The 26,680-nt window shown below is 37.3% G+C and overlaps 1 protein-coding gene across 1 annotated transcript in view; it reads right to left on the reverse strand.

Moving 5' to 3' along the window:
* Window positions 1-520: 520 nt before the first annotated feature.
* TAFA1 (TAFA chemokine like family member 1) overlaps window positions 521-26,680 on the reverse strand; it is a 494,720-nt gene continuing 468,560 nt past the window's right edge. The window contains exons 4-5 of the mRNA XM_072785454.1: window positions 8,182-8,306; window positions 521-2,603 (exon numbers count right to left, since the gene is read on the reverse strand). Coding sequence (XP_072641555.1) covers window positions 2,586-2,603; window positions 8,182-8,306 — 143 coding nt within the window. The 3' untranslated portion in view covers window positions 521-2,585. The remainder of the gene's footprint in view (window positions 2,604-8,181; window positions 8,307-26,680) is intronic.

Genomic DNA, 26,680 nt, shown 5'->3' on the forward strand with positions numbered 1-26,680 from the left:
AGCAATAATAATGCTTGTAGAGTTTTTAATGGCAAACATCTCATATTAGTTAATATTATTTAAAAGTGTTAGGAGGGATCCCTGGGTGGCGCAGCGGTTTAGCGCCTGCCTTTGGCCCAGGGCGTGATCCTGGAGACCCGGGATCGAATCCCACATCAGGCTTCCGGTGCATGGAGCCTGCTTCTCCCTCTGCCTGTGTCTCTGCCTCTCTCTCTCTCTGTGACTATCATACATAAATAAAAAAAAAAAAAAAAAAAAAATTAAAAAAAAAAAAAAGTGTTAGGAGATTTTATATAAAAATTCAGATTTCTGGTTCTGTTGAAAAAAATCAAAGATGTGACAGGGCAGTGAATATATCTCACAGAAATAATTCCTTGTAGCTTTTCATTAGCCAAGGATGTACCATCCATGAGTCAAGTAACCATCGTACATGTCTGAATTCTGGAAGCTCTTTACTTGGCAACCCATGCTTTAGTCTTTCTTGAAGACATACATCACTTTTGGTGTATTAAAGGCTCTGAAAATTTTCTCAGTAAATACTTCTTTTTTATTTTATTTAAAATCTTTTCCTCGATATATTTGATTACGGAGGTTTTTTTTTTTTCCTCCTCGTTTTGGGAAGTAGTGTTCCAGATAATTCTTTGCATTTATGACCTCAGGTTTTACTCTGAAGTTTACAGGTGAAAGTCAATTGCTAATATATTACTTAGTACATGAATATGGACCATAAATTCAAGAGATTCTGATTTGTTTGTATGAATTTTATGGTTATCTACTGGCAAATATTTGTGAAAGTATTTGGAAAGCCTAGATTTTGCAATTAGGATTCCATGTCCGTTTCTGGATGCTTTTATAGGCGTTCAAGGTACAGAATCAATCTATCTGATTAGACTATTTACATATTCAATCAGACTTCGAGCTATGTTGGTAGACATGAAGGAACCTCTGGATTTTACCTGAGGTTTAACTTTAAAAATCCACACTAGGGGACCAATTGTGCTGGTGATCTAATAAGAGGCCCTAACAACATATATTCCAGAGAGAAAGCTTTGGAGAAAAAATAGATATACTTGCAATATGACAGGTTAGGTAACAGGAATTTATAGTACTATTATACTACCCCAGGTAGATAATAAAGAGATACTTCCTTTCTATAATCATCATCAGAATAAATTTTAAAAAGAGAAGATGGATAAAAATCTCTTTTTTTGGGGGGGAAGTGAGCCCCATGTGTATCATCCAAATGACCAGTACAGAAGCCCAATAAAGGGATTTGACATTTCATCTTGAAGGCTAAGAACACAGGAGTTATAGAAATGAATCTCTGATTTTCAAAATACTATGATTAGAAATACTGGTTGTGATGGCAGCAAAGACCTCATGGAAAAAATTCTGGCTGACTACAAGTCTCTAAGTGTTCTCTGGATTTGGATAAAACTAACTCAAAAAATAAATGGCAAATAAATAGGACAAGTAGGTTTAGAAAGAAGTTGTTTACCACTTTAATAGGGCTGTCTAGCATTTGGTCACATAGATCATTCTGAAACCTAACTGCTTTAATGGTCTTCCTGTCTCACCAGAAGAGATCTGAATACTCTTGGAAAAAGCAAATCAAACATAGAAAGAGGTGCCATGATAAGACTTGTTGCTACAGCACTATGTACTTAATGATGCCAGACTTTGGATTTAATCAGAGGACATTTCTGCAGTCTAGGACAGCTATACAAAGCCTTAAGACATTGTATTTACAGAACTTATTAATACAGGGATCCATATTATACCATAATTTTGCCAGAGTCTTAATAGCATGGTGGAGTAGCTCCCTCAAGAATCCTCATTGTCTTATCTGTGGAAAAGCTAGTAGTTCTAAAAATACTTTCCTGGAAGAGGTTAGAATGGTTATTATATATCAATTGAATATAAAGTATGGTTATGTAAGCCAGGCTTGCATGCTAATATTGCACAGGGTAGAAAGCAATAAAACAGGACGATGTTCTTCCTTGGGCCATCTAGTAGTAACAGAAGGAAGCTCTTGATTCAGTATTGTTATGATGCCTCAGATTCCAGGAGTCCACCTGTAGCTGACCTTCCAGTGTGAGTGCCATGTTGAAATTTCAAAAGGGCACATGTCTTCTTCCTTGCCAATAAAAAAAGGAAATCGCGACAAAACAAAACAAAACATCCAAACTCAAAGAGGTACACCAGCCGCCTCAAACTGTGGTATTGTTCATTTCTTGAAGAGAATATATAATATTTCAAAATATTATATATATACATATATTTAAAATGGTACAAAGTAACTATAGATCCAAATTAGAAGATAGTTGATCATTCTTCATAATCCCAAAAATTTTCGTTGAGAAAACCCTATTTTTTAAATCCACTTTCCATGGTGTTGCCAAAAGCACAGGTCTTCTCACTATCGGGTACTTCGTGACACACAGTAAAAGCACTGTGATTATCTGGTAACCAGTCAAAGTGCAAATAAGAAATCCATTTGGCTTGTAATGTGTAAGATGTTTTAAATTCTTAAAATGTATTTTCCGCAGAGGTGGTTTTCCTTTGCTACTATAACAAATGCTCCATTAGGTTCTTGGGTGAATCTGAAACCAAAGAAAGAAAGAAATTTCAGGGAGAAAGAACAAAATGAAGGCACAAAGAAAGGTGAATAGGCAGAAAACGAAGACATCTTGAATTTTTAGTATGTTGCTTCTTTCAAGTGATCTTTAGCCAAAAATGTTAGTCTAGAGCCGTAGTTCTCAAATGATGATCAAAGGGCACACTGACAGGCCATCATATTTTTATCAATTCCTTACATTTATTTTGCCACAGCTGAGGAGATAGACTCTTGGAGCAACGAATAACCATGGCTGGCTTCATGGGTATGTGACCTATGCAGTTACACAGAGCCCTGTGCTGAGAAGGGCCCTACACTTCACTTAATAACCCGCTATTGCAGTCTTGAAATTATTACTGATTTTTGAACAAGAGGCCTCTGTTTTCATTTTTTGCACTGGGCTCTTTAGATTATGTAGTTAGTCCTGTGTCTGTTTGATTTGAATTTGAACTGGGTGGGTCATTCTGTGACCTTGTCAAGTTGGCCTGCTGTAACATGTAGAGGGGTGGCATAAGGTAAAGTCACTGCCAAGGTTAGAACTCATTTTCTTAGGAACATAGGAGACCTTTTCTGGGTGAGGAACTCTTCCTCTCAATGACACAGTACTCAAGGGCAACCAAGAGCATGCTCCCACCATTATTGATGCCATTTAATATATTTGAATATGGTCCCAAAGACTCTAATGTTAAAAAGGAGAGTCACCGGTTTGGGGCAGAAATGATGATTGTAATAGAGTTGAAGGTTCTACTTTAGAGTTCTAGGACTTAGGTATTTTTCTTCATCATATATAGTCTCAGGAATTGAGTGTCCTGAGTCCAGGGGTGGAGTCCATGAAAAGTTTTCAAGGTTGGGTAGGAACAGTAGTAAAAGTTTGATTTCAAAAGTTGGTTGTGCCAGGGGCAGCACGTGTGAGAAATCTTCACACATTTATTTTTTTTATCATCTCCATATAAATTAACAGATTCTTCCAAACTTTGGTTTTCTACATTCCAGTAGTGTTTGTCACCTCCTGTTTCCATTGTCTTCTCACCAAAAGGAGGGGAAAGTGACATTCACAAAACTGAATTGTAACTGCCTTTCTTTCGTCTCTATTGACTTGCCATTCTCACCCCTTCACATCCCCAACCTTAGGCCCTATCCTTCATGGAAGAACAGGAGTTCAGTCCTGTTTACTATCACATCCACCAAACTTTAATACCCTAACTTTAAATGGAAGAGGCTTAAATATATTTATGGGTTAAAGAAATGAATGAGTTCACTCTAACCCAAGGGCAATTGTGACAGCATAAATTGATTTATTTTCCTCCTGCAACTTCCAAATCCATCTCCCCTGCACCCACTAACCTGGCTCCATCTTCCTACCCTTCTCTCTAAAAGGTAGTTCATGCAAAGTAGTCTGGAAATCAGGATTGTAAAGGCTTTTGTAACACTTCAGACCTGGTGGAATGCTGAGTGATAAAGTTGGGATATGTCAAAGCTAGTACTTTACCCCTCACAATATAAAAAACATTGACTGATGAGAATCAGTCATCATCCATGAGATGGATGGAGATATGCAAGTTCAGAGTCACCATTAGGAGGATGGGCCCCAGAGGGTGTGGACAAATGACCATAGTGGATTTGCATGAAATATCAACTTGACAAGATAGCCATTTTAGTTAGGTGTGCAGTCTAAAGCTTGCTAATTTGCCCTTTTAGGGAAGGGAACTTGACTCTATGTTGTATAAATCTAACTGTTCATTTTCTCGTTAGTCCAAAAGACACTAACATATTGAGTTGAAGGAGATCCAAAGTTGCTTCATATGTCCCCAGGTATTATACCAGATAACGTTCTACTATTTTAACCTGCTGATTTTTCCTTCCAATTGACTTTGGTTTTCTCCTCACTTTATTCCCTTCCTCATTATGTTCCCAAACAATGAATGTTCACTTTTTACATGTGAATTATTACAGTACTGTCAAACACGTATTTTCTCCAGGGAGAGGTCTGTCTTTCTAAATTAAGGCATCATTCCTGAATACAAAGAGTATTCCCAAATGCTTTGGATATAGTGTCCCCAACTTTCTTTTTTTCAAATACATATTATGCCATATTATACATTAGTATTTCGTATATATTAAGTGTAATATTTACTATAGGGAGTTAGCTTACCTGATTATGGAGATTGGCAAATCCAGAGTCTACAGAGCCAATTTCCCAATACCATCCCCAACTTCCAAACTTATATTTTGGATAAATAAGTTTAAAGAAAAGAAATAAACCAATAGGTTTCTAAAACCATAGGAAAAGTTTTCCTGTCGAAATCTGGATTGGTGAGTCTTGCCACAGACTGCCAAGACAGTAGTTTAATGGAATAACTGAAGCAATGGTCAAGCAGGAATAGGGTTAAAGTTTAGCCATGAGACTTCACCCAAATGTGCCAGGCTTCTCCCAGGAGGATTTCTATCACCAGCTTTCTTGTTCCCCATGCTGGGTTTGGAAAATTTCTCAAGGGTGACTATTTTTTTCTCTGTAAAATGACATACAGGAAGCTTTCTCTTTTCCTAAGATTTATTTTCTCTAATCTCCTGAAAGGGAAGCCTGTGCCTGATTCTACTTATCTTTTCTCCTTCCTTCTGTAGGTCATATTGTCACCTAGATCTAATTTTCCCAAGGTTTTCTTTCAGACTGGCCTGTTACCCTGACTCGTTCCCATTCTGTGGTGTCTGGTCCTTTAAATGAAGCAATGAATTTCTATTCTCTACCCTTCTTAAAAAATGAGCATCATGAAACTTTGAATTAGATCACACTTTGAAATATCTTTTGTTTATCTACATTTCACAGACTGCTGAGAATTTTGACTCGGGATGATTATTTAGGAAGTAATGCATAATAGCAAGGTTTTGGGGAAAAAAACCTATATAAGGAAAAATGATACCTCAAGACTATTTTGAAAATCTCTTCATATTAGAGTCACTTTAAAAAATTAGCAGGATGAAGGAAACTCTCAGTTGTCACTAACAATCTAAGTATTTTTTTTCTTTTATGTTGTTGTTTTTTTTTTTTTCTGAGAGCACTCTTCATAAATCAGTCTTATACATGAAAACCAAAGAGATGATTTTCTTTATTTTTCCTTTTCCTTAAGAACTCGAACTTTTTACCTTAAGGATTACCTCCTAGATAAGAACAGAACAATGAAAACCTATAACTCAAAATTAAAGTACATCTGTCTATTAAACTGTGTTAAAAGTTAAACTGCCAGAGGCAATATTTGAAGTATGTAGACGTATTTATACTCTGATAGGGAAAAACACATAGAGCATACTAGAAAAATTAATATAAAACCTATTTTGGAGGATATTACATAAGGATTGATATTAGCATGACATTTATACAGAATGGAAGCTCCTGTACGTATCAGTGGGACTTAGCTCTCACTTAAGTGTGTGTTTCACTGTGAATTTCTTTGTAAGAAAGTGAGGAGAAAATGTAAGTCAGTAGTAGTGTCTGAGTCTTCTCAAGGTGTAAAACGTGCAGCTTTTTTAGTGTTTCCTTTTTTCTTCTCTAAAGACAGAGTTGAGATTTATTAGTTGAGTGATGTGTTGCTCACATGGCTGTAGAGCAATCTCTTATTTCCGCCCTTGAAATGGATACACACATCAGAACAGGTACATCCTCTGCTTTCAAACCAACTGCATGGGCGATTTATTTCTCTTGTATACTCAACTGTCTTGTTGAATTCAGCCCACCCAGGACAGTAGCAAACTCAGTGTGTTCCAACCTCTATTACTGTGATCAGATCTGTGCTGTACTTCCGCGAGGACAGAAAATGTCTAGGAAGTATTTACAACATGTTTTAGAATATACTCTATAGAGACCAAATCAAAGGAAGTTACACAGTCATAAAAAATAGCATTAACATTTTCTGTGTTTTGTTTATTTACATTCTGTCTTCCAAAGAGTTTCCCAGTTGGTACCCTTGGAATTTCAGATATTCAAATCCTGAAATAATTTGACTTGTGTTATTGTTCTTTACTGAGTTTCAGGTCTGGAGGAACCATAAGAGCAGGACTTACATTCAATAAGGGAGATCAGTTATCATTTATAAGAGGAAATGGAGATTTGGCAGAAAGTATATCAGCAACCTGCTTGAAATAAGGGTGATTGAATTTCAATCATACTAGCCATGATTCAGAGTAGCTTAAAACTGACTTGTGAGGGCATCTTCAGTATTGCTTGTTAAAATTAATTTCAGACAAAATATAAGCAAAGGGAAACATGAAATCCACTCACCATCAGTTAATGACGATGGTTTCTGGAGGTAAATGGCATGAGCTGGGTTCATTATTGAATAATATCTTCTGAGGGTGTTTCTTTGAATTGAAATATGACAATCATGCTGAGCATCTCAGGTGCATGAAAATTCATGTTAACAAGCTAAGATGTTGAGGAACCTCTCCTGGCCTTGAGCCAAGGAGGTAGAGCCATTTACCACTTATTGTGGTCAATAAGGTCAATTGACCTTATTGTGGTCAATGTGGGCAACTAAATTTGATATACAAAGAGTCTCCACTTATTTATATATGAAATATGTTTTTATAAGGTATCATGTTTTCTGCATCACAAGGCTGCAAGTACCAATTTTATTACTAAAGAAGATAATGCTGAGAAGAAAGATCATCTTAAGACTCATACAGGGGTGGGAATCAGAGATGCTCTTTTAAATTTGAGTCACCCTTGTGGAAGGCTACAAGTTCAACATGTTGGAATTTATAACTGGTCGAGCTAGCTTTCAACAACAGTCAATGCACTAAAATACAAACATGCATAATAGGGCTCACAGTTGCATGATATACATATGTGTAACCATACTAGTTGTTCAAATATTGACATAGTTTTATAGTATATTTGAATAAATACTGTCTTGAGTGCTCTGAGCAACCCTTCCACCATGCCCCCTTTAGAACTTCTACACTTTCCTATTGTTTAGTATCTACTAGGTCAATGGTGGCCTAGCCAGTCCTCTCCAACCTGTTGCAGTATTTCAACATCAATTCTGATGGGTTGGATGGCCTCAATATGCAGGTTGTTATATATTTTGAAGATAACTCATTATTTTACCACAGAAACCAAGGAACGACAATCCACATCACCAAAACCTTTCACTTCTTTAAAAGATCATCAAATAATTCTTTAAATTATTTGTATTAAATACAGTCCTTTTCAGAAAACCATGTGGATGAATTAGGCAAGACTCTTATTTTATAATCTATTTTGAAAGCCATTGTTGTTGGCTGGAATTATTTGAATAATTACTGTTCCTCTTCCCTTTGGCCATGGCAACCTAGCTTTATTTATGAGCCAGTCACAGAAACGATGAACTGGCCAGTATGGAAAAGTCAAGTTCAATCTCTAACTTCTTGTTGATGGATGGACATGGATATGAGTGGTTAAGAATGTTTTCTGTCAGGAAAAAGGCTTTCTTATCTCCTGTTCAAAGTTTCTCTGGGGGCTGTTTGTAGAACACAAAGGCAAACAGTACAGTTGGTCACGTGCATGGGACATTTGAAAGTAATAAACTTACTCTTGTGGTCTTAATTTTATTGCCCGTAGCGCACATCCATCCGGAATTATCGGGTAGTGTCTTACATTCTTCTCCTTCTAGACAAGGCTCCATCTCACACCACCATTTACCAATCACTATGGAAGCTGCACGAAAACAGGAAACAAATTTGTTTGCATTCATCCAAGCAACTTGGGCATGGGGGCTGTGACCCTCCCGAAGTGTCAATTTTCTCCGAAGCCCGCTAGCTTCTCTTTAACTTTCTATGACTGGCTAAGAATTCTCTATGAAGAAGAGTAATATTTTCATGTACCAGTTTTACATCACAAATAAAATTTTATGCAGACTGTTTTGATCAAGTAACATTTTGTCAAAAATCTCCTCATATGATAAAGGATGAAAACATATGGAGTGGGGAGACATACTTTTTGGGGGAACTTTTGTGTTAGTTTTCACAAACCCATGACCTGTACTATTTCTTTTCAGTGAAGGAGACAAAAGTGTTAACTGCTTTTCAGAATGACAGAGCTATTCCTTCAGACAAGCCAGTTTATGTACCCAGCATTAGGGTTTATCCCCCACTATAGTGCTTTGAGAAGAAAACCAAAGTGACTGAATGTATAAACAAAACCTGTAAAATAAAAACCATGAGTAATAATAAATAAAAGTATCTGTTTACAATCAAAGGTATGTGATATGGGTTGGGTTTCCTTTTGATGTTTATATGATGTTTATATGATGTGGGTGAAACTTTTGAAAGTTAAGCCTCTGATAAAAAAAAAAAGCCCTACTTTTCAGGGTAATATCAAAGATGAGCACAATAGGAAGCTGGCAGTGAATTTAGTGGATGTGTTTATAGCACACATTTGTTTTGGGTTTTGTTTTGATATTAAGATTTTATAAACAAAATGACTGGATGCACTTTCTGCACAAATCAAGAAGCTCCACATATTCTTTAATTCCTTAATGAGTGAAGAATTATTTCTGCCATCCAAAATTCTCAAAATGTCTACCAGTGTTTCTTTACAGCACTTTTCAATTGGCTATTTTCATACTGGACTGGAACCTTAGTTCTATTGATAATTACCAGCTCTTCACCTCCCAAAGAAGAATTCCCATCATAATGCTTCCTCTTCACAATGACAAAGAGGTCAGATGATATCTGTTAACATCAGAGAAGATTCATATTAAAATGAAATGGATTAATACTGCCCCCCACCAATGAAGCAGGAGCACATTGAAATTCTCCACTCATCAGGAATTAGGCATTTCATAAAAGGATTAGCTTACTAACTTAAAAGCAGAATGGTTTAAACATCCAGCCATCTGCCTGCATTCAAGATTTCCTCTTTCTATACTACCCTTACTTTGGACTTTCCCTCCTTTGGAATCCAGTGTATGAATCGCAAAGATTTGATTTTATATGCAAAATCATGTCTACTCTATTATTCAGCCAATTTAAGGAATTTTTCAAGGGTAATTTTGCCTCTGTTTGATTCATACCTTATGTGTGGACCAGACTGAACGACATAAAATGTATCTTCATTGGAATATAGCACACAAGTATAGGAAGTAAAATCTTGTAAATAGCCTATCCGTATGCAAGATAATGTGATATTTTGGCAAAACAGGGAGTAGTAACAGAAGACGCAAATCCTCTGTAGGGTACAAAATGACTATGAGAGCTAAGAGTGTTTTTCTTTTCTTTTTAGGATTTATTTATTTATTTGAGAGAGAGAGAGAGAGAGCTAGAGCAAGTGCAAATGGGGGGAGGGACAGTGGGAGAGAATCTCAAGCAGACCCTGCTGAGCGTGGAACCTGATGCGGAGCTTGATCTCATAACCTATGAGACCATGATCTGAGCCTAAACCAAAAGTCTGACGCTTAACTGACTGAGCCACCCAGGTGCCCCAAGAATGTCTTCCCTTTCAGTGGCAGGGCTCTGTACAAGGATGTGGAATAGGGCAAGATTCCATTCACAGGTAAAAGAGACCTCATTTGTGTGAATTAACAAGTGACAACAGTAAATAAGAGACGCGTGTATTTTGGCAGCAAAGACACATGTAGTGTCGAAAGGGAACAAAAATAAATTGCAAGGTTTCCGGTAACATGAGATAAAAGTCAGGACTTGGCAGCGTTTATTGAGAGCCTACAGTCTGAAGCTTCCTTTCGGCTAGTACTCAGTCAGCAAAAGGCTGGTGGCATTTCCCACACTTGTCCCCTAAAATCCCTCCTAATATCTCACTATTGCTGCCCTGAATCGACACCACAAATGGAAACCCTCTGATCTTAGCTCTGAGGGGAAACTGCCTTTCCCAAAAGTTTCCATTTAGCATTTGTGACTTTTTTTTTTCCCAGAAGCACACAAATAATGAACAACTGCCAGTAAGGTCAGCTTTAGCATCTTTACTTCCTTCGGAAGGACCCTGTTCCTTCTTCTTTAGGCTGCTCTCTGCCCTCTCAGAGCTGACCTACTTTGTTGCGAGGTAACAAAGCAGTTTCTCTTTCTCTTAGGCGTTCATATCTTCTAAATGAGAATGTAGACAATACGAAAAAGAAGGCATCTCAAAACCCACAGATCACCTTTAATTCCAGGTAGTAAAAGTCCACTGGCTCACAAGGAAAAACAAAAGGCTTTCTAAGAATAGAAAAGTCCCCCAGACTGGCCTGTAATCTCTAAAAATTCATATTTCACTTGCTTCTTCTAAACAGAGTTTGATGCTTCGATATTACCCTCTGATTTATTAGAATCTAGTACATTCTTCTGGTGTTGCTTTTCTAAAGATGCTATTAGACTGATTTTGCTTCTGATTTATGCATTACATGGGTTATTTTAATATATAACACTTCATGTCCTAGGTCAAGCTACAGTCTTGTTTCCTAATTTTTTCATATACTCATATTTCCTGCAATAACTTTAAGAAAATCACAGAGAGGATTTATAAATTGCTCCCTCTTCTCCCATTAGAGGAAGCTACCTAAAACCTTCAGATTATTGCAGGAGGAATGATTGATTAGATTTAATACAGTGAGCTAATATGAATGCTACTTAACTGCTTTTATAATTTTTCTTACAGAGATACTTATAATAAGAAAAATGTAAACACACATAATTCTAAATATCTTGAATTATAATGGTCAGTGTAGTAATAAAAATGATAACGGAAGCTTTTGATGGCCTCCTCTGTGTCTGTGTTAGACAGAAACTTTAAAAGTATTATCTTAATCTTCATAGCAATCCTAAAGGTGGGTATTACTTTGAACCAATTATATGGATGAAAATACCGAAGGCCAGAGGGGTTAAATCACTTTGCCAAGCTTACCTAGGTAGGAAGCATAGGGATATTAACACTAAAATACAGACCTGCTTCATGATAGAATCCTTGGTTTGCATCATAATAGTCCTAACTCATTCTAGTTTTGTGTTCAGGATTCACAGAACTCTCAAAAAGCATTTACTGACTGCTGAGTGAATGAATCAATTCTCTCTCATGTATTATTGTTGAAAATAAATTTCATGTAAACACAAAACACTTGAAAACACAAAGCATCCAGTTTCTTACAAAATTAAGTTAACTTAAAAAAATATTGTGGGTAAGAGCCAGTTAACATGACGCTTGTTTCTTCCTAGACTGAAGGGCTATATAGATATTGCTTGATTTTACTACTTCTAACGTTTTAGTAGAAAACCCCAGTAGTGAACAATTTTTGAAGCCACAAGAAACTTGTGAGGTAGATGCCTAAATTCTATGACAACTTTTTATCCCCTAGAATAACTGAGTTAATTAAATATCAGCTGTAAAACCTAACTCTTTCTTATATGTGGTGATTATGAAAGAGTCTCCCTTTTAACCCTGGGGTTCAGATCAGTGGATCTGATTTGGATTGTCAGGGTGATGGCAGCAGGAAGAGCCCTCATTAAACATAGGTGTGCTTATACCTTTTTTTAAAGATTTTATTTTTATTTATTCATGAGAGACAGAGAGAGAGACAGAGACAGAGACAGAGACATAGGCAGAGAATTCTCTCTATGAATGTGCCATATTCAGGAAAATATCTGATCTTCAACTTTTTCAAGAATGTTCACCGTTCTTTGAGAGGTTCTTAAAATCACTAAAACTACTTTAATCATGAGTTTTGATTTCACCCTTATACCAGGTCATGTTGCTACAGAGCAAAAGGGAGACTGTCAAAGGAGAATCAACCCATCTTTCAATGATAAACCTTAAATAGACCAGAAGTCCTATTAGTTGTTGTTATTATTGAGGCATTTTTCCATGTAAACAGAACTTAGGTACTGCTAAGCAAGGGGCTTAATAAATACAGCAAATACAAATTATCTTGTTGAAGAAGTGCAGTCCTTGTTTATCATTTCAATGGATAATATTTGGGTTTCAACTCAGTAAACGTTCTTTGAGCACTTTCTGTAGTCAAAGGACTACCTGATTTAGTAAGATGGATAAAATAATGAACATGACACAGTCCCTGCCCTAATGTAGCTCAGACTTTCTTAATATCAGCACTATTTTGGCATTTTGGCATACATTATGGTAAGGGGGTATAAATAAACAAAGTGCTTCCTTGGTAGTACATTATTGTGCTGGAAGAGCAGGCTCCCACTGGGGAGTGGGAAGAGGAAATCTTGATAAGATTGTGGAAGTTCTTGAAAGCATGAAGCTCAAGCTTTTTTTCTTCTCCCCTTAAAGGAATGATAAGGCACTGAATATTCTAGATTCTGTGTGCAAAGGGAAGATGTGATTAACAAGGTGGTTGGGGAAGATGGATTTGGCAGGGATGTACAAGACGGAAGAAAGAAGAAACAAACAGCTGAAATGCCACATAAGCACAGCTACATTCACACAGAAGGGATAGGTCTTGATTTTGGATGCCTACTCCAGAATTGTGAAGAAGGGCAGAGCTGAAAGTGATGTTAGGAACAACTGAGGAAACCATATGGTCAATAACTCAACTACATCAACTGTAACCCTAACCACACTGGACTCAAATTATTAGCTCATAAGACTGCCTATTCACCAGGCAGTGTGCTCCTGGAGGGCAGGGATCCTGCTGCATTTATCCTCAAATGGCACAGACTAACTCAAGACAGGTTTATAGTTTATGAATGAATGAATAGGAAAAAAAAACAGAGAAAAAGAAAAAAAGAATAGTGTTTATATCAAAGGATTGGGAGGATTTCATGAGAAAGTGCATTCAGAGCACTTAGCAGAGTGTCTGGCATTCAATAAATGTTCAATGAATATTAGCTATTATTATCATTGGCATCATCACTTTTATTACTCCAAAGAATAAAATCACTCCAAAACAGAAAAGGCAATTCTTCACAAAGTGAGAGAGTGAACCATTGTTCTTCAATATTATGCCAAAGTCTCAGCTTGTTTCTATGACTTATGAGAGTTTAAGCATAAATTAAATGGTGGGACATATGATTTCATTCATGTTCCCAGAAGTAGGTTATGAGTACATCAATCAAGACAAATTTCCAGGCTCATTTTTGTGCAAACTGTCATGCAGTTTAGGCAATGGCTGGAACTCCAGGAGAATTGGGGACATAGCTGGGACAGCTCCTGCCTTCCTTTATGCACAGGTTGTTGGAACAGTTGTTACAATGCTTTCCTTCAAAAGACCTGCCATGACTCCCTCTGTGTTATTGTCTTTATCAAAGTAAACAGAAACTTAAAGGCATAGAATACTGTGGCCTGCAGTCATTCCAAATTCCATCTTTCCTGTGAACTATCATTTAAGGATAGGGTCCAGTGTATAGAGGCATTAAGTAATGGTTATGACTCTAAGCTCTTTGATATGGGATAGAGGGACCTGGGTTTGAATCTTTAAGTCTACCACTCACTGGTAGAATGGCTTCAGAAAGTTGTTTATGTCAAGTTTCAGATTCTTGAGTTATAAAGGCAGTCAATAAAAATCACAACTGGTTATACTAAATTTCAGATGAGCTCAACATCTTAGTGTAATACATAATAAATTTTATACTCAACGCGTGGCAATTATTCTCTTCTTTGTCCATGTGTCCTCTAGCCAGCTATGTATGCATCCAACCAATTACTTTCATAGAGAGTTAATGCCTATCGTTAATGGAAGTTTATACTAATTGTGGGATGCATATATTCAGTTTTTGCTAACTAGACTGTATTTATTTGTAGAACCTACAATATATCTCAGAGACAAAAGTGAAACTAATGATGTGATTGCTTAGTATTGCTTTCCTTCTACAAATTCTATTCCAGTGCTTTTCAAACTGGGGGAATTTATCTCCCTTGAAGGTATTTGAAGACAAAAGTTATCTTTTATTTATTCAAAGGTATTCATTAACTGCTGTTAATGACCTAAATAAATATAAAACAGACATGGTTTCTACCATGAAGTGGCTTATAGTCTATTGTGGGAGGTGTACACTAAGTGTAATGATGTGATAATACATACAGATAAATTATGAGCCAGATACTAGGGAAACAAATGAGTGGATCTGATTTGGATTGTCAGGGTGATGGCAGCAAGAAGAGCCCTCATTAAACATAGGAGTGCTTATACCTTTTTTTTTTAAGATTTTATTTTTATTTATTCATGAGAGACACACACAGAGAGGGGGGTGGGGGCAGAGACATAGGCAAAGGGAGAAGCAGGCTCTATGCAGGGAGCCCAATGCGGGACTCGATCCTGGGACTGCAGGATCACGCCAAAGGCAGGTGCTAAACCACTGAGCCACCCAGGGATCCCCACTTATACCTTTTCAAATTAATGTTTTCATTTTTGGGGGGGGGGGGGAAGATACCCAATAGTAGAATTATTGGAACATATGGTATTTCTATTTTTAATTTTTTGAGGAACCTCTATATTTGCCACAGCGGCTGTACCAATTTATATTCCCACCAATAACGCATGATGGTTTGTTTTTCTCCACATTCCCATCAACACTTGTTATTTCTTGAGTGTGTGTGTGTGTGTGTGTGTGTGTGTGTTTAAACCATTCTGACAGGTATGAGGTGATATCTTATTTTGGTTTTGATTTGCATTTCCTTGATGATGAGTGATGTTGAGGATCTTTTCATGTGTCTGTTGGCCATAGTTATATCTTTTTTGGAAAAATGTCTATTTAGATCCTCTGCACATATTTTAAATTTATTTTTTTATTTTTTGAGCTTCTTTTTAAATTGGAGTTCAATTTGCCAACATATAGCATATCACCCAGTGCTCATCCCGTCAAGTGCCCCCCTCAGTGCTTGTCACCTAGTCACCCCAACCCCCTGCCCACCTCCCTTTCCACTATCCCTTGTTTGTTTCCCAGAGTTAGGTGTTTCTCATGTTCTGTCACCCTCACTGCTCTGCACATTTTTTAATTAGATTTTTTTTGATGTTGAGTTGTATATATTTTTAATACATCTTGGATATTAACCCTTTATGAGATATATCATTTGCAAATATCTTCTCTCATTTAATAGGTTGCCTTTTCATTTTGTTGGTGGCATCATTATTTACAATGGCCAAGATATAGGGGCAACTCAAGTGTCCATCAATAGATGAATAAATAAAGAATATGTGGTATGGGGGCACCTGGGTGGCTCAGTGTTTGAGCATCTGCCTTTGGTTCAGTTTGTGATCCAGGGATCCTGGGATTGAGTCCCGTATTGGGCTCCCAGCAGTAAGCCTGCTTCTCCCTCTGCCTATGTCTCTGCCTCTCTCTCCGTGTCTCTCATGAATAAATGAATAAAATCTTTAAAAAAAAGATGTGGTATGTACATACACACACACACACAAATACAGGATATAATTATAATACAGCCACAAAAGAGTAAGATCTTTACATTTGCAACAACATGGATGGACCTAGAGGGTATTCAGCTAAGTGAAATAAGCCAGACTATGAAACACAAATACCATTTGATTCCACTCATATGTGGCATCTAAAAAACAAAACAAATGAATAAAAAAAAAAGAACAAAGAAGGCAAAAGCAGACCTATAAATACAGAAAACAAACTGATGGTTGCCAAAGAGAAAAGAGGTGGGAGATGGGCAAAAATGGGTGAAGCAAAGTGTGGGAGACACAGGTTTCCAGTTATGGAATGAATGTTATGGGAATAAAAGACACATAGGGAATATAGTCAATGATATTGTAATAGCAGTGTATGAGGACAGGTGGCAGCCACACTTGTGGTGAGTATAGCATAAAGTATGTACAAGTTGAATCACTATGTTGTACACTTAAAACTAATGCAACATTGTGAGTCACCTGCACTCAAAAACTAAAAAAGTCTTCATAGCTGAGGTAATTTAATAACTACTTAACCAACAAAATTGTTTTCATAGTAAAGCAAATAAGTATACATATTATGCGGTAGAGTCTAACTTCACATGAGCTTTAAGTTAAAACACAAAACAAATCTTTTGCTTGTCATAGGCTGTTCCAAGCTTTCTTATCAGAATGCAGGGTTACAGTGTCTACTGCTTTGAAAAAAGCTGTCTGCTCTGGTGACAGGGAATATTCAGACTTTTTGTCAACTCAAGGGAGTGCTCCCTATTCCTGCCAATACTAATATTCCTCTTTGTGTGTTCTACACCAAAGCTGGAGTCCCTGGCTTATCCTGCACTCTCAGTCCATGATAACTCTGTCCCTGTGCCCATTTATAAACACTGCATGTTAGTCTTGCTTTCACTAAATCAGTGCTTTTATTTTAGAATTAAATTCAGCTATAGTTTTTCATTTGCGTATGTAATTTTAAATATATGTTTAGGAAGAAACACAAAAATAATGGTTATTAAATAAATTTTCTACTGAACATTCCATATTTTCATTTTAACATTCTATGTTTAAAACACTTAAGAGTTGGGCAGGCTCAGCAGTTTAGCACCTGCCTTCAGACCAGGGTGTGATCCTGGAGACCCGGGATCGAGTCCCGTTTCAGGCTCCCTACATGGGGCCTGCTTTTCCCTCTGCCTGTGTCTCTGCCTCTCTCTCTTTCTCTCTGTGTCTCTCATGAATAAATAATAAAATAATCTTAAAAAAATAATAAAACACCTAAGAGCAACCCTGAAGTTTATGGTAGAGTGTGATTTGTAATTTTGTCCAAACACATGCCTTATGATGTTATTTTTGCCATCCATAGAAACATTTGTTTTTTATTTTAAAAGTAATATATATTCTTCTCTAAAATTCAAAGCATACAGGTAATTAGCAAAAGGAAAGTAAACACAGTGACATTAAGCAGGGAGCATCTGGGTGGCTCAGTCAGTTAAGTGTCTGCCTTCAACTCCGGGTCATGATCCCCAAATTCTGGGATCAAGCCCCACATCAGGCTCCCTGTTCAGGGGAGCCTGCTTCTCTCTCTCTTCCTCTGCCTCTCCTTCAGTTCATACTCTCTTTCTCTCTCTCTCCCACTCACTCTCTCAAATAAATAAATAAAATCTTAAAAAAAATAATGACATTAAGAAGAAATAAGCTGCTACATTTGGTTATGTGTTTTCCAGACTTTATCTCTGATTATTCTTAACACAGGGTCCAGAGTGATCTTTCAAAATCTAAGTAATTTCATATCATTCCTTTGCTTAAAACTCTCCAATGGTTCCAGCACACAGAATAAATTCTGTACTCCTTACTATAGCCTTCAATGGTTCTTATCACTTGGCTCTTCCCATTTCTCCATCCATGTTTTTCTATCAGCCCCACCTCCACCTTCCATTTTGGATCAATCTCTCTACCTTTCTAACTCTTCTGCAAACTTACAAGTCTTTTTTCCGATTTGGCTCACTCTCTGTCCAGGGCATGTTTGCCCAGAATTGACATCAACTGAGCCTCAATTCACCTGTTTTGTTCTGTTTTGTCTTAGAGTGGCCTCTCTTGATAATTTATCTAAAATAATCCACACCCACCTGACCCTAACACTTTCCTTTTTATAGCCTGCTTTATTTTCCTTATAGTATGTGTTATTCCCTGAATTCGCACATTTGTAGTTTTCTGGATGTTTGTCCTTTCCTCCCATTAGACTATAAGTTCCATAAAGATTGGATTTATATTCCCAAGTGGAAGGAATGGTGCTGTCAGGTCATCAATATACATTTTTTTAAACAGTTGAAAAAATGTATACACCAACATATACAATTTTTTTTTCTAAAAGTAAGATCATTCCACACATATTGTCTGTTACTCTTCTTTAAAATCTAACCATGGAATCATAAATATTTTTCCATGTCTATAAATATAAGAAATGCATTATTATATTAAGGTATAAACAATATGCCTTTTTAGGGTACATCTTATTTAACCAGCCCCCTAATGATTGGAAATTTGTCTTTTTTGTTGCTAGTCGTTTGCTATGAGTAAGGATGCTTATATTAACACCTTTGCACATATGCCTTTGCAAAAAGTAAGTATTTAATTATTTCCTCAGGGTAAATTCCAATAAGTGGTATTTTTGAGTCAAAAGGTTAAAAAAATGTTTAGCATTTGTGATATATAAACTGTCAAGAAACTGTAATAATGCTATTTCTCACCAGACATACTCATTTCTCTGCACAGCTTCAAAAACCCTGGTTAGAATTCTTTTTTTTTTTTTTTAATTTATTTATGATAGCCACAGAGAGAGAGAGAGAGAGAGAGAGGCAGAGACACAGGCAGAGGGAGAAGCAGGCTCCACGCACCGGGAGCCCGACGTGGGATTCGATCCCGGGTCTCCAGGATCGCGCCCTGGGCCAAAGGCAGGCGCCAAACCGCTGCGCCACCCAGGGATCCCCCTGGTTAGAATTCTTAATGATTTTAGTAGAGCATGGATTTTGTTTGTCTTTTGGGGGTGCAGAAACATGTTCTTAGCCAGCTAGTAAACCTAGTGAACCGTCAGTCTTCATAGTCCATGGCGACTATCTGTGGAGTAGACCTGACATAGTAAAACATCAACAACAAAAACAACAACAACAACAGCAGCAGCAGCAAAACCTCAATTTCCTTGTGAATAATTCCTCCTCAAGGAAATCTAACCCAGAGGGTTGTAACACCTGAGGAGAGAATCATGAGGTCAGACAGAACAAAGGCTCTAAGCCAAAACGAAAATGAGGACAAAAAGAATATTACATTCCTTAGTGTAAATTGATACTTCTTGGAAGTCCTTGCTGAATGGAATGTACTTACTACACACATACATTGTAAGTTTAGCATACTCAGCATGGAGAATGGAGAATCTTGCTATTTCAGAATTAAATGTGCTTTTATGTTTGTCCCTTTGAAATTTGGCTTCCTGGTGGTTGTCCCTTCTATTTGATCCATTTACATTTATGGAAACAGAATGGAGGGACTGTTACCTGGATGTGGGCGTAGAGAAAATCTCCAAAATGTCTCTATATTTTAAATCAAAGGGAAAATCAGATTTAAAAAGATATTTATAGGCACTTTGAAAAATAAGGATTTGTTCCTTTATTTGAGAGAAAGAGAAAGAGAGAGAGAGAAGTGGGGGTGGGGGTGACAAAGGGAGAGGGAGAGAGTATCTCATGGAGACTCCATGCTGAGCATGGAGCCTGTTGTGGGGCTCAATCTCATGACCCTGACATCATGACCTGAGCTGAAATCAAGAGTTGGACGTTAAACCTACTGCACAACTCAGGCACCCTTTATAAGAAACTTTTAAGCCACGTGCACATATATATCTTTTGAGTGCTAGCTCTCTGTGTTCTTACAGTTTAGAAATGGCTCACTGGAGGAATATATTTATATACAAGTATTCTCCCAATTTGAAAAAGTACTTTGTGAGGTTATTATTACATTCTATAATACAGTTTTTGCTAAAATTTTGCTAAAATTGCTACAGATTTACCATTACCAAATAACGTCAGTAGTGTAAATTTTCTTCCTTTCATATGTTAACTAATAACTTTTACTGTTATTGATACATTAAAATATCACTTTTGGTTGATTCCACTTTACAGCTAATCCCAAATATTAAATTATTCCCAGAAAATTCTTGGCATCAAGTTCCTTTGCAAAACGAGGGCTTACAATCTTGGCAGTAATGTGAAAGTTGTACACTGATTGTATGATCTTTCATTTTAATCTTGCTCCCACTAGAGAAGATTGATATAAATAAAATTTAAATAGAAAACACATTTCAGATGCCAACAGTGAAAAAGACTTTGTCAGCCTAATGAAAAGGTATCAATTTTCTCTACTTTATTCAATAAATTGTGAGTCATTTTCTAAATGGATTAGATTAAAGGAAAGTTCAAACTCCCAGTGAGATGCTCTTGGCACTGATGGAGACTTTAGACAAGAGAGAAAGAACAGGGCACATAAAACCTCTTAGGCTTCTTCAGATCTATAAAATTGATAGCAAGCAAAAGAGAGGTGTCTCTATCCCTGAACTCACCTATTGCCTCAGAAGCCAAATCCTGGGGAATTGAACAAGACACACTGTTTCTCTTATTTTATTAGGATGTCATGGTGGTTGAGTAAATTACAACTGAGAGCATGGAAATCTTGGGAGGGGTGAGTCCTGGACGAAAAGCCTGTGGCTCTCAATGCTTTATATGCCTGTCTCATAGATGTATGATAAAATAAGAGAACATTATGCTCTAATGCGATTATGCTCAGATAGTCTCTGTGGGAGACTTTGATACCTTCAGGTTTATTATAATTAATTTAACTTCAGAAAAAATAACCTGATTTTCATGTAAGGATGAAATGTGTAAACTTTGATCATAGAACACTCTTGGATCTAATCTGATTCTTGCGTATGTGTTTGAAATGGCAAAATAATTTGATAACTGGCTATTTCTGTAATTTGGAAGAACTGCCCAAAACCTCTTTAGCATATGCATTCTTTCACCAGCCCCCTGAGAAGTGGAAAATAATAATCAACTGCTTTATTTTCCCCTACAGAATACCACACAACTAGCATGGCTATTTTTGTGGAAATGCCTGAATGGTTTGGAAGGGTTTAGCTTCCCTTATCAGAAAATATTTATAGACTATTTGCTCTATGCTTAGCATCACTTAATATAGGCAGTCTGAGTTACATAAAAACATGCCAGAGCTTTCACATGAATTTTAAAGTTGAAGAAATGTTATAAAGTCCTCATTTCTAAATATTTACTTTCAATAGTATGGAACATTTAGAAATTATGTTCAAGGTAGCAATGTAGGAAGACCCTGAACTCACCTCTTCCCATGGGTACACCAACTCTATACATACACATAGAACAATTAGGAGGAGTTTCTACACAACAAATGATAGGGGGACAACATAAAGAAGAGTAGGGTAGGGCAGCCCCGGTGGCTTAGCGGTTTAGCGCCGCCATCAGCCCGGGGTGTGATCCTAGAGACCGGGATGGAGTCCCACATTGGGCTCCCTGCATGGAGCCTGCTTCTCCCTCTGCCTGTGTCTCTGCCTCTCTCTCTTTCTGTCTCTCTCTGTCTCTCATGAATAAATAAATAAATAAAATTTTATATATATAAAAAAAGAAGAGTAGGGTAGACAGAAAGATGTAAATGATGGGAATCCCATCTCCAGTGTGATGATCTCTAGTAGGAAAGTACATCACTGAGGGGCCAGTTCACTGGCTTGCCTGTCCTGGGATACAGTGGAAAAAAAAAAAAAAAAACAGTATCTTAAAGGGCGACTAGACTATAAGTGAAGGAAATACATTTACTAAGCTTAGATTACTAAAAGGTGAGGAACTGCTAAAACTTTCTCAGGAGGGGGAGGCACTAGCAAGCTCCATTCCCTGTACTCACCCTCAACCTTGATAACAGGAATCCTGGCACCCTAGCCAGGCTTCTAGGGCAACCCAAAGAGCCCTAAGCCATCAGCTCACTCCAGCTCCAGCCATTCCAGCAAGGTGGCACTGATATGGCCAGTTTCAGGAATCCCCTGACCCACACCTGTTCTGGCTCCAAATGTCCCACCAAAGTGGCTCTGTTATAACACGCCCTGGTCCATGACTACATCAACTTCAGCTGTCCTACCAGGATGGCCCTGGTGTGGTACACCTTGGAACTTCCCTGGCCTATACCTGCTCTTGCTCCAGCAGGTCTGTCAAAGCTGCCAGCACATTAAGTCAACACTGGGGAGGTTCCTACACAAGGCGACTCCTTCAAGATAGGGAGATAGTTGTTCCACCTAATTCATAGGAACAGATACAAGTCAAACAAAATGATGAGACAGAGAACTATGTTTTAAATGAAAGGACAAGATAGAACTACAGAAGAAAACCGTAATTAAGCAGAGGTAAAAATTTACCTGATAGAGAGTTCAAAGTAATGGTCATAGAGATGCTCACTGAACTCACCAAAGAATGGGGGTGATGCAGTGAGAACTTCAAGAAAGAGTTAAAAAATATTATGGAGTCTGTCAGAGTTGAAGAATACAATAACTGAAATAAAAAAAATATACCACAGAGAATCAACAGCAGATTAGACGGCAGAGAAGAATGGGTCAGCAATCTGGAAAACAGGGCAATGAAAACTGTCCAATCAGAACAGCAAAAAGAAAAAAAGAGTTTATAAAATTAATATCCACGTTATAGAGATCCCGGATGAAAAGAAAAAGAGAAAGGGGGTAGAAAACTTATTTGAAGAAATGTTCATTGAAATTTCTCTAACCTGGGGAAGGAAACAGACATCCAGCTTCAAGAAGTACAGAGTTCCAAACAAGAAAACCCAAGTAGATCCATACCATGACACATTATAATAAAAATGACATAGCTAAAGATAAAGAAAGAATCTTAAATACAACAAGAGAAAAATGAATAGTCACATAAAAGGGAAACTCTACAAGACCATTAGCTGAGTTTTCAGCAGAAATTTGCAGACCAGAAGAGACTGGCATGGTATATTTAAAGAGCTGAAAGGGAAAAGCTTAGAATTGAGATACTACCTGGCAAAGAATACTACCATGGTCACAGATGGGAAGAATTAATATTGTTAAAAGGTCCACACTAACCAAAGCATTCTACAGACTTAATGCTATTCCCATAAAAAATACCAATGGCATTATTTTCATAGAACTAGAACAAAGAATCCTAAAATTTCTATGGAACCACAAAAAGCCCAGAATAGCCAAAGTCATCTTTAAAAAGAAGAATACAGCTGGAGGCATCATGCACCCTGATTTCAAACTACACTATGAAGTAATAGTAATCAAAACAGTATGGTACTAGCATGCAAGTAGATACATAGGTCAATAGAATAGAGAACCCTTACAGAAACTCACAAATACATGGTCAATTCATCTATGGCCAAGGAGGAAAGAATATATAATGGGGAAAAGGCAGTCTCTTCAACAACTGATGTTGAAAAAAACTGGACAGCTACATGAAAAAGAATGAAACTGGACCACTATCTTATACCACACATAAAAATGATTTAAAAGGGGGACTCCTGGGTGGCTCAGTGGTTGAGCGTCTGCCTTTGGCTCAGGGCATGATCCCGGGATCCCAGGTTAGAGTCTCATGTTGGTCTCCCTGCATGGAGCCTGCTTCTCCCTCTGCCTATGTCTCTGCTTCTCTCTGTGTGTGTGTGTCTCTCAGGAATGAATAAATAAAATCTTTTAAAAATAATTTAAAAGGATTTAAAGCCTTGAATTAAGACCTAAAACTACAAACATCCTGGAAAATAACAGGCAGTAAATCCTTTGACAAGATTCTGAGCAATATTTTTTTTGGACCAGTCTCCTCAGGCAAAGGCAACACAAATTAAAATAAACAAATGGGATTACACTAAACTGTTTTCGCATGGCAAGGAAAACCATCAGCAAAACCAAAAGGTAATCTACTGAATGGGAAAAGATATTTGCAAATTATACACCCAATAGGAGTTAATACCCAAAACTCATAAAGAATGTGCACAACCTACTATAACCACCCACCCCCCGACGCACACACACATACAAAACAAAAAATAGGCAGAGGGCCTGAAGAGACATTTTTCCAAAGAAGACTTCAAAAGCCCACAGGCACATGGAAAGAAGCTCAACATCATTAACCATCAAGGAAAGGCAAATCAAAACCACAGTAAGATATCACCTTACATCAGTAAGAATGACCAGTCTCAAAAGATAAGAAATAACAAGTATTGGCAAGGATGTGGAGAAAAAGTACCCTAGGATACTGTTGGTGAGAATGTAAATTGGTGTAGCCATTATGAAAAACAGTACAGAGATTCCTCAAAAAATTAAAAGTTAGAACTACCATATGATTCCACAGTCCTACTTCTGGGTGTTTATTTAAAAAGAAAAAGAACAATACACCAGTCTGAACAGAGATATGCTCCCCCATGTTCATTGCACCGGTTTACAATAGCCAAGATATAAAAGCAACCTACATGTGCATTGATAGTTAAATGAACAAAGAAGATGTGGTATATATACTATGGAATATTAGTCATAAAGAAGAATGAAATCTTGCCATTGACAATTACATGGATGGACAGAGAGGGTATTATGCTAAGGGAAATAAGTCAGATAGAGAAAGACAAACACTATATGATATCACTTACATCTAAAATCTAAAAAAAAGAATGAATCAACCAACACCACAAAACAGAAACAGACTCCTAGAAACAGGAAACACACTGCTCATTACCAGAGAGGAGAAGAGCGGGGGGCAGTGCAAAATGAGGGAATTAAGCGGTATAAACTTCTAGTTATAGAATAAATAAGTCATGGAGATGTAATGTACAGCATATGAAATGTAGTCAGTAATACTGTCACAATTTTGTATGGTGACAGATGGTAACTAAACTTAATTATGGGGATCATTTTACAATGTATAACAATATTGAATCACTATGATGTACACCTGAGTCTAATAAGGTGTTGTATGTCAATTATATTTCGATTTTAAAAATCAGATACTTTATTTAAACTTTTAGAATAAGCTTTTAGAAACTGCCAACATACATGGGGAAAGAAACTCACAATACTGTCACTTCACAATTTATTTTATTCATGTCAATGATAGCATCCAGAAAGCTATAAAATCAAAGGAAACCTAATATAAAGACAGCAATGTTTCAGATGCAGCCATGTGCAAAAAGTTCAGCCTTATAGTTGTACTGCCTTGAGCCACATGTCCCCTCCTCTTCTGACTTGAAAAGCTTTAAGTTTAGTTAAATTGGAAGTAGGATGTAATGTAAACCCAAAGTTCGGTCTGAGGGCTGAGAATCTGGGAAGGGGGTAGGGATGGTTGTATTGGTTGTCGTGGTTTGAAAATCTTACTGTAATAGCGATCTTGATGTAGTGATGCTGGCTCATTTTTAATTTTTGTATTGATCATCTCTTTATGTCAAGTGATACTAATATCCCCTTTTCTGACTGTAGAAATGGCCAAAGAATCTTACTCTCTCTCGTTGTGCAGTCCTTTGCAATGTGACATTTCCTCTCCTCCCATCAAGGGTGGAGGGTTGGGTGAACTAGATGGTGGAGATTAAGGAGTGCACTCATCACGATGAGCACTGGGTATGGAAGTGTTCAATCACTATATTGTACACACGAAACTGATATAACACTATATGTTAAGTAACTGGAATTTGAATAAAAGTTTTTTTTTTTAAAGAAGTGGTATCTATTTCCCCAACCCTTCTTTTTTTCTTAAATTTAAATTCATTTAATTAACATGTAGTGTATTATTGGTTTCAGAGATAGAGTTTAGTGATTCATCAATCACATATAACACCCAGGGCTTACCACATCAAGTGCCCTCCATAAAGCCCATCATTGAGTTACCTTATCCCCCACCCGCCTCTCTTCTGGTGAACTCAGTTTGTTTCCTAGAGTTAAGAGTCTCTTATGGTTAGTCCCCAGCCCTTCTATCAGAGTTTGGTCATTTAATTTGTTTGGCCAGTTAAAGATTAGCCAATATGACAAATGAAGAGGCTTGAAAGTACTTGTGCTTGGGGCTGTTGAAAATGATGAAAGGTCACATGGAGTAGAGAGCAACCATTCCAGGATTAATTACTCTGCTGACCATCAGGTCATTCTTGACTCCAGCTCCACAAAATCACTGCTGGCTGTCCTCAATCCTCTCACTTCCTGGCAGTTGCAACTTCAGTGTCTATCATATCAGGAAAACTGCTGCAATGCTGGCACTTATGCCACCAAAGAACCAATATCACCAACCAATGCCTCTGGATTTCTTGTTATACAAGAAAAATTCATGTGCATTATTCAAGCTATTCCAATTGGGTATCTGTTACTTGCTTCCTAACATAAACCTAAGTAACACTGAAGGTACTCAATAAATATTTGTGGACTAACTGAATGAATGAATCAAATGGATGGATGGGTAAATGGATGGATGGATGGATGGATGGATGGATGGATGGATGGATAAATGTGGTAGTTTCTTTGCACCAATGCCAGATCACTGACATTTCTATCCATATAGTACTAGATATTTACAACAGCTGAATGATTTTTTGGCATTAAAATTCAGATATTCAATTGACCTATAGACAATCCTGAGAGTGGTTCTCTGTCCTCATTATGTATTTCCCTATTTTGTCTGTACAA

The sequence above is a fragment of the Canis lupus genome, chromosome 19 (assembly GCF_048164855.1).
Source record: "Canis lupus baileyi chromosome 19, mCanLup2.hap1, whole genome shotgun sequence".
Classification (NCBI taxonomy): Eukaryota; Metazoa; Chordata; class Mammalia; order Carnivora; family Canidae; genus Canis; species Canis lupus.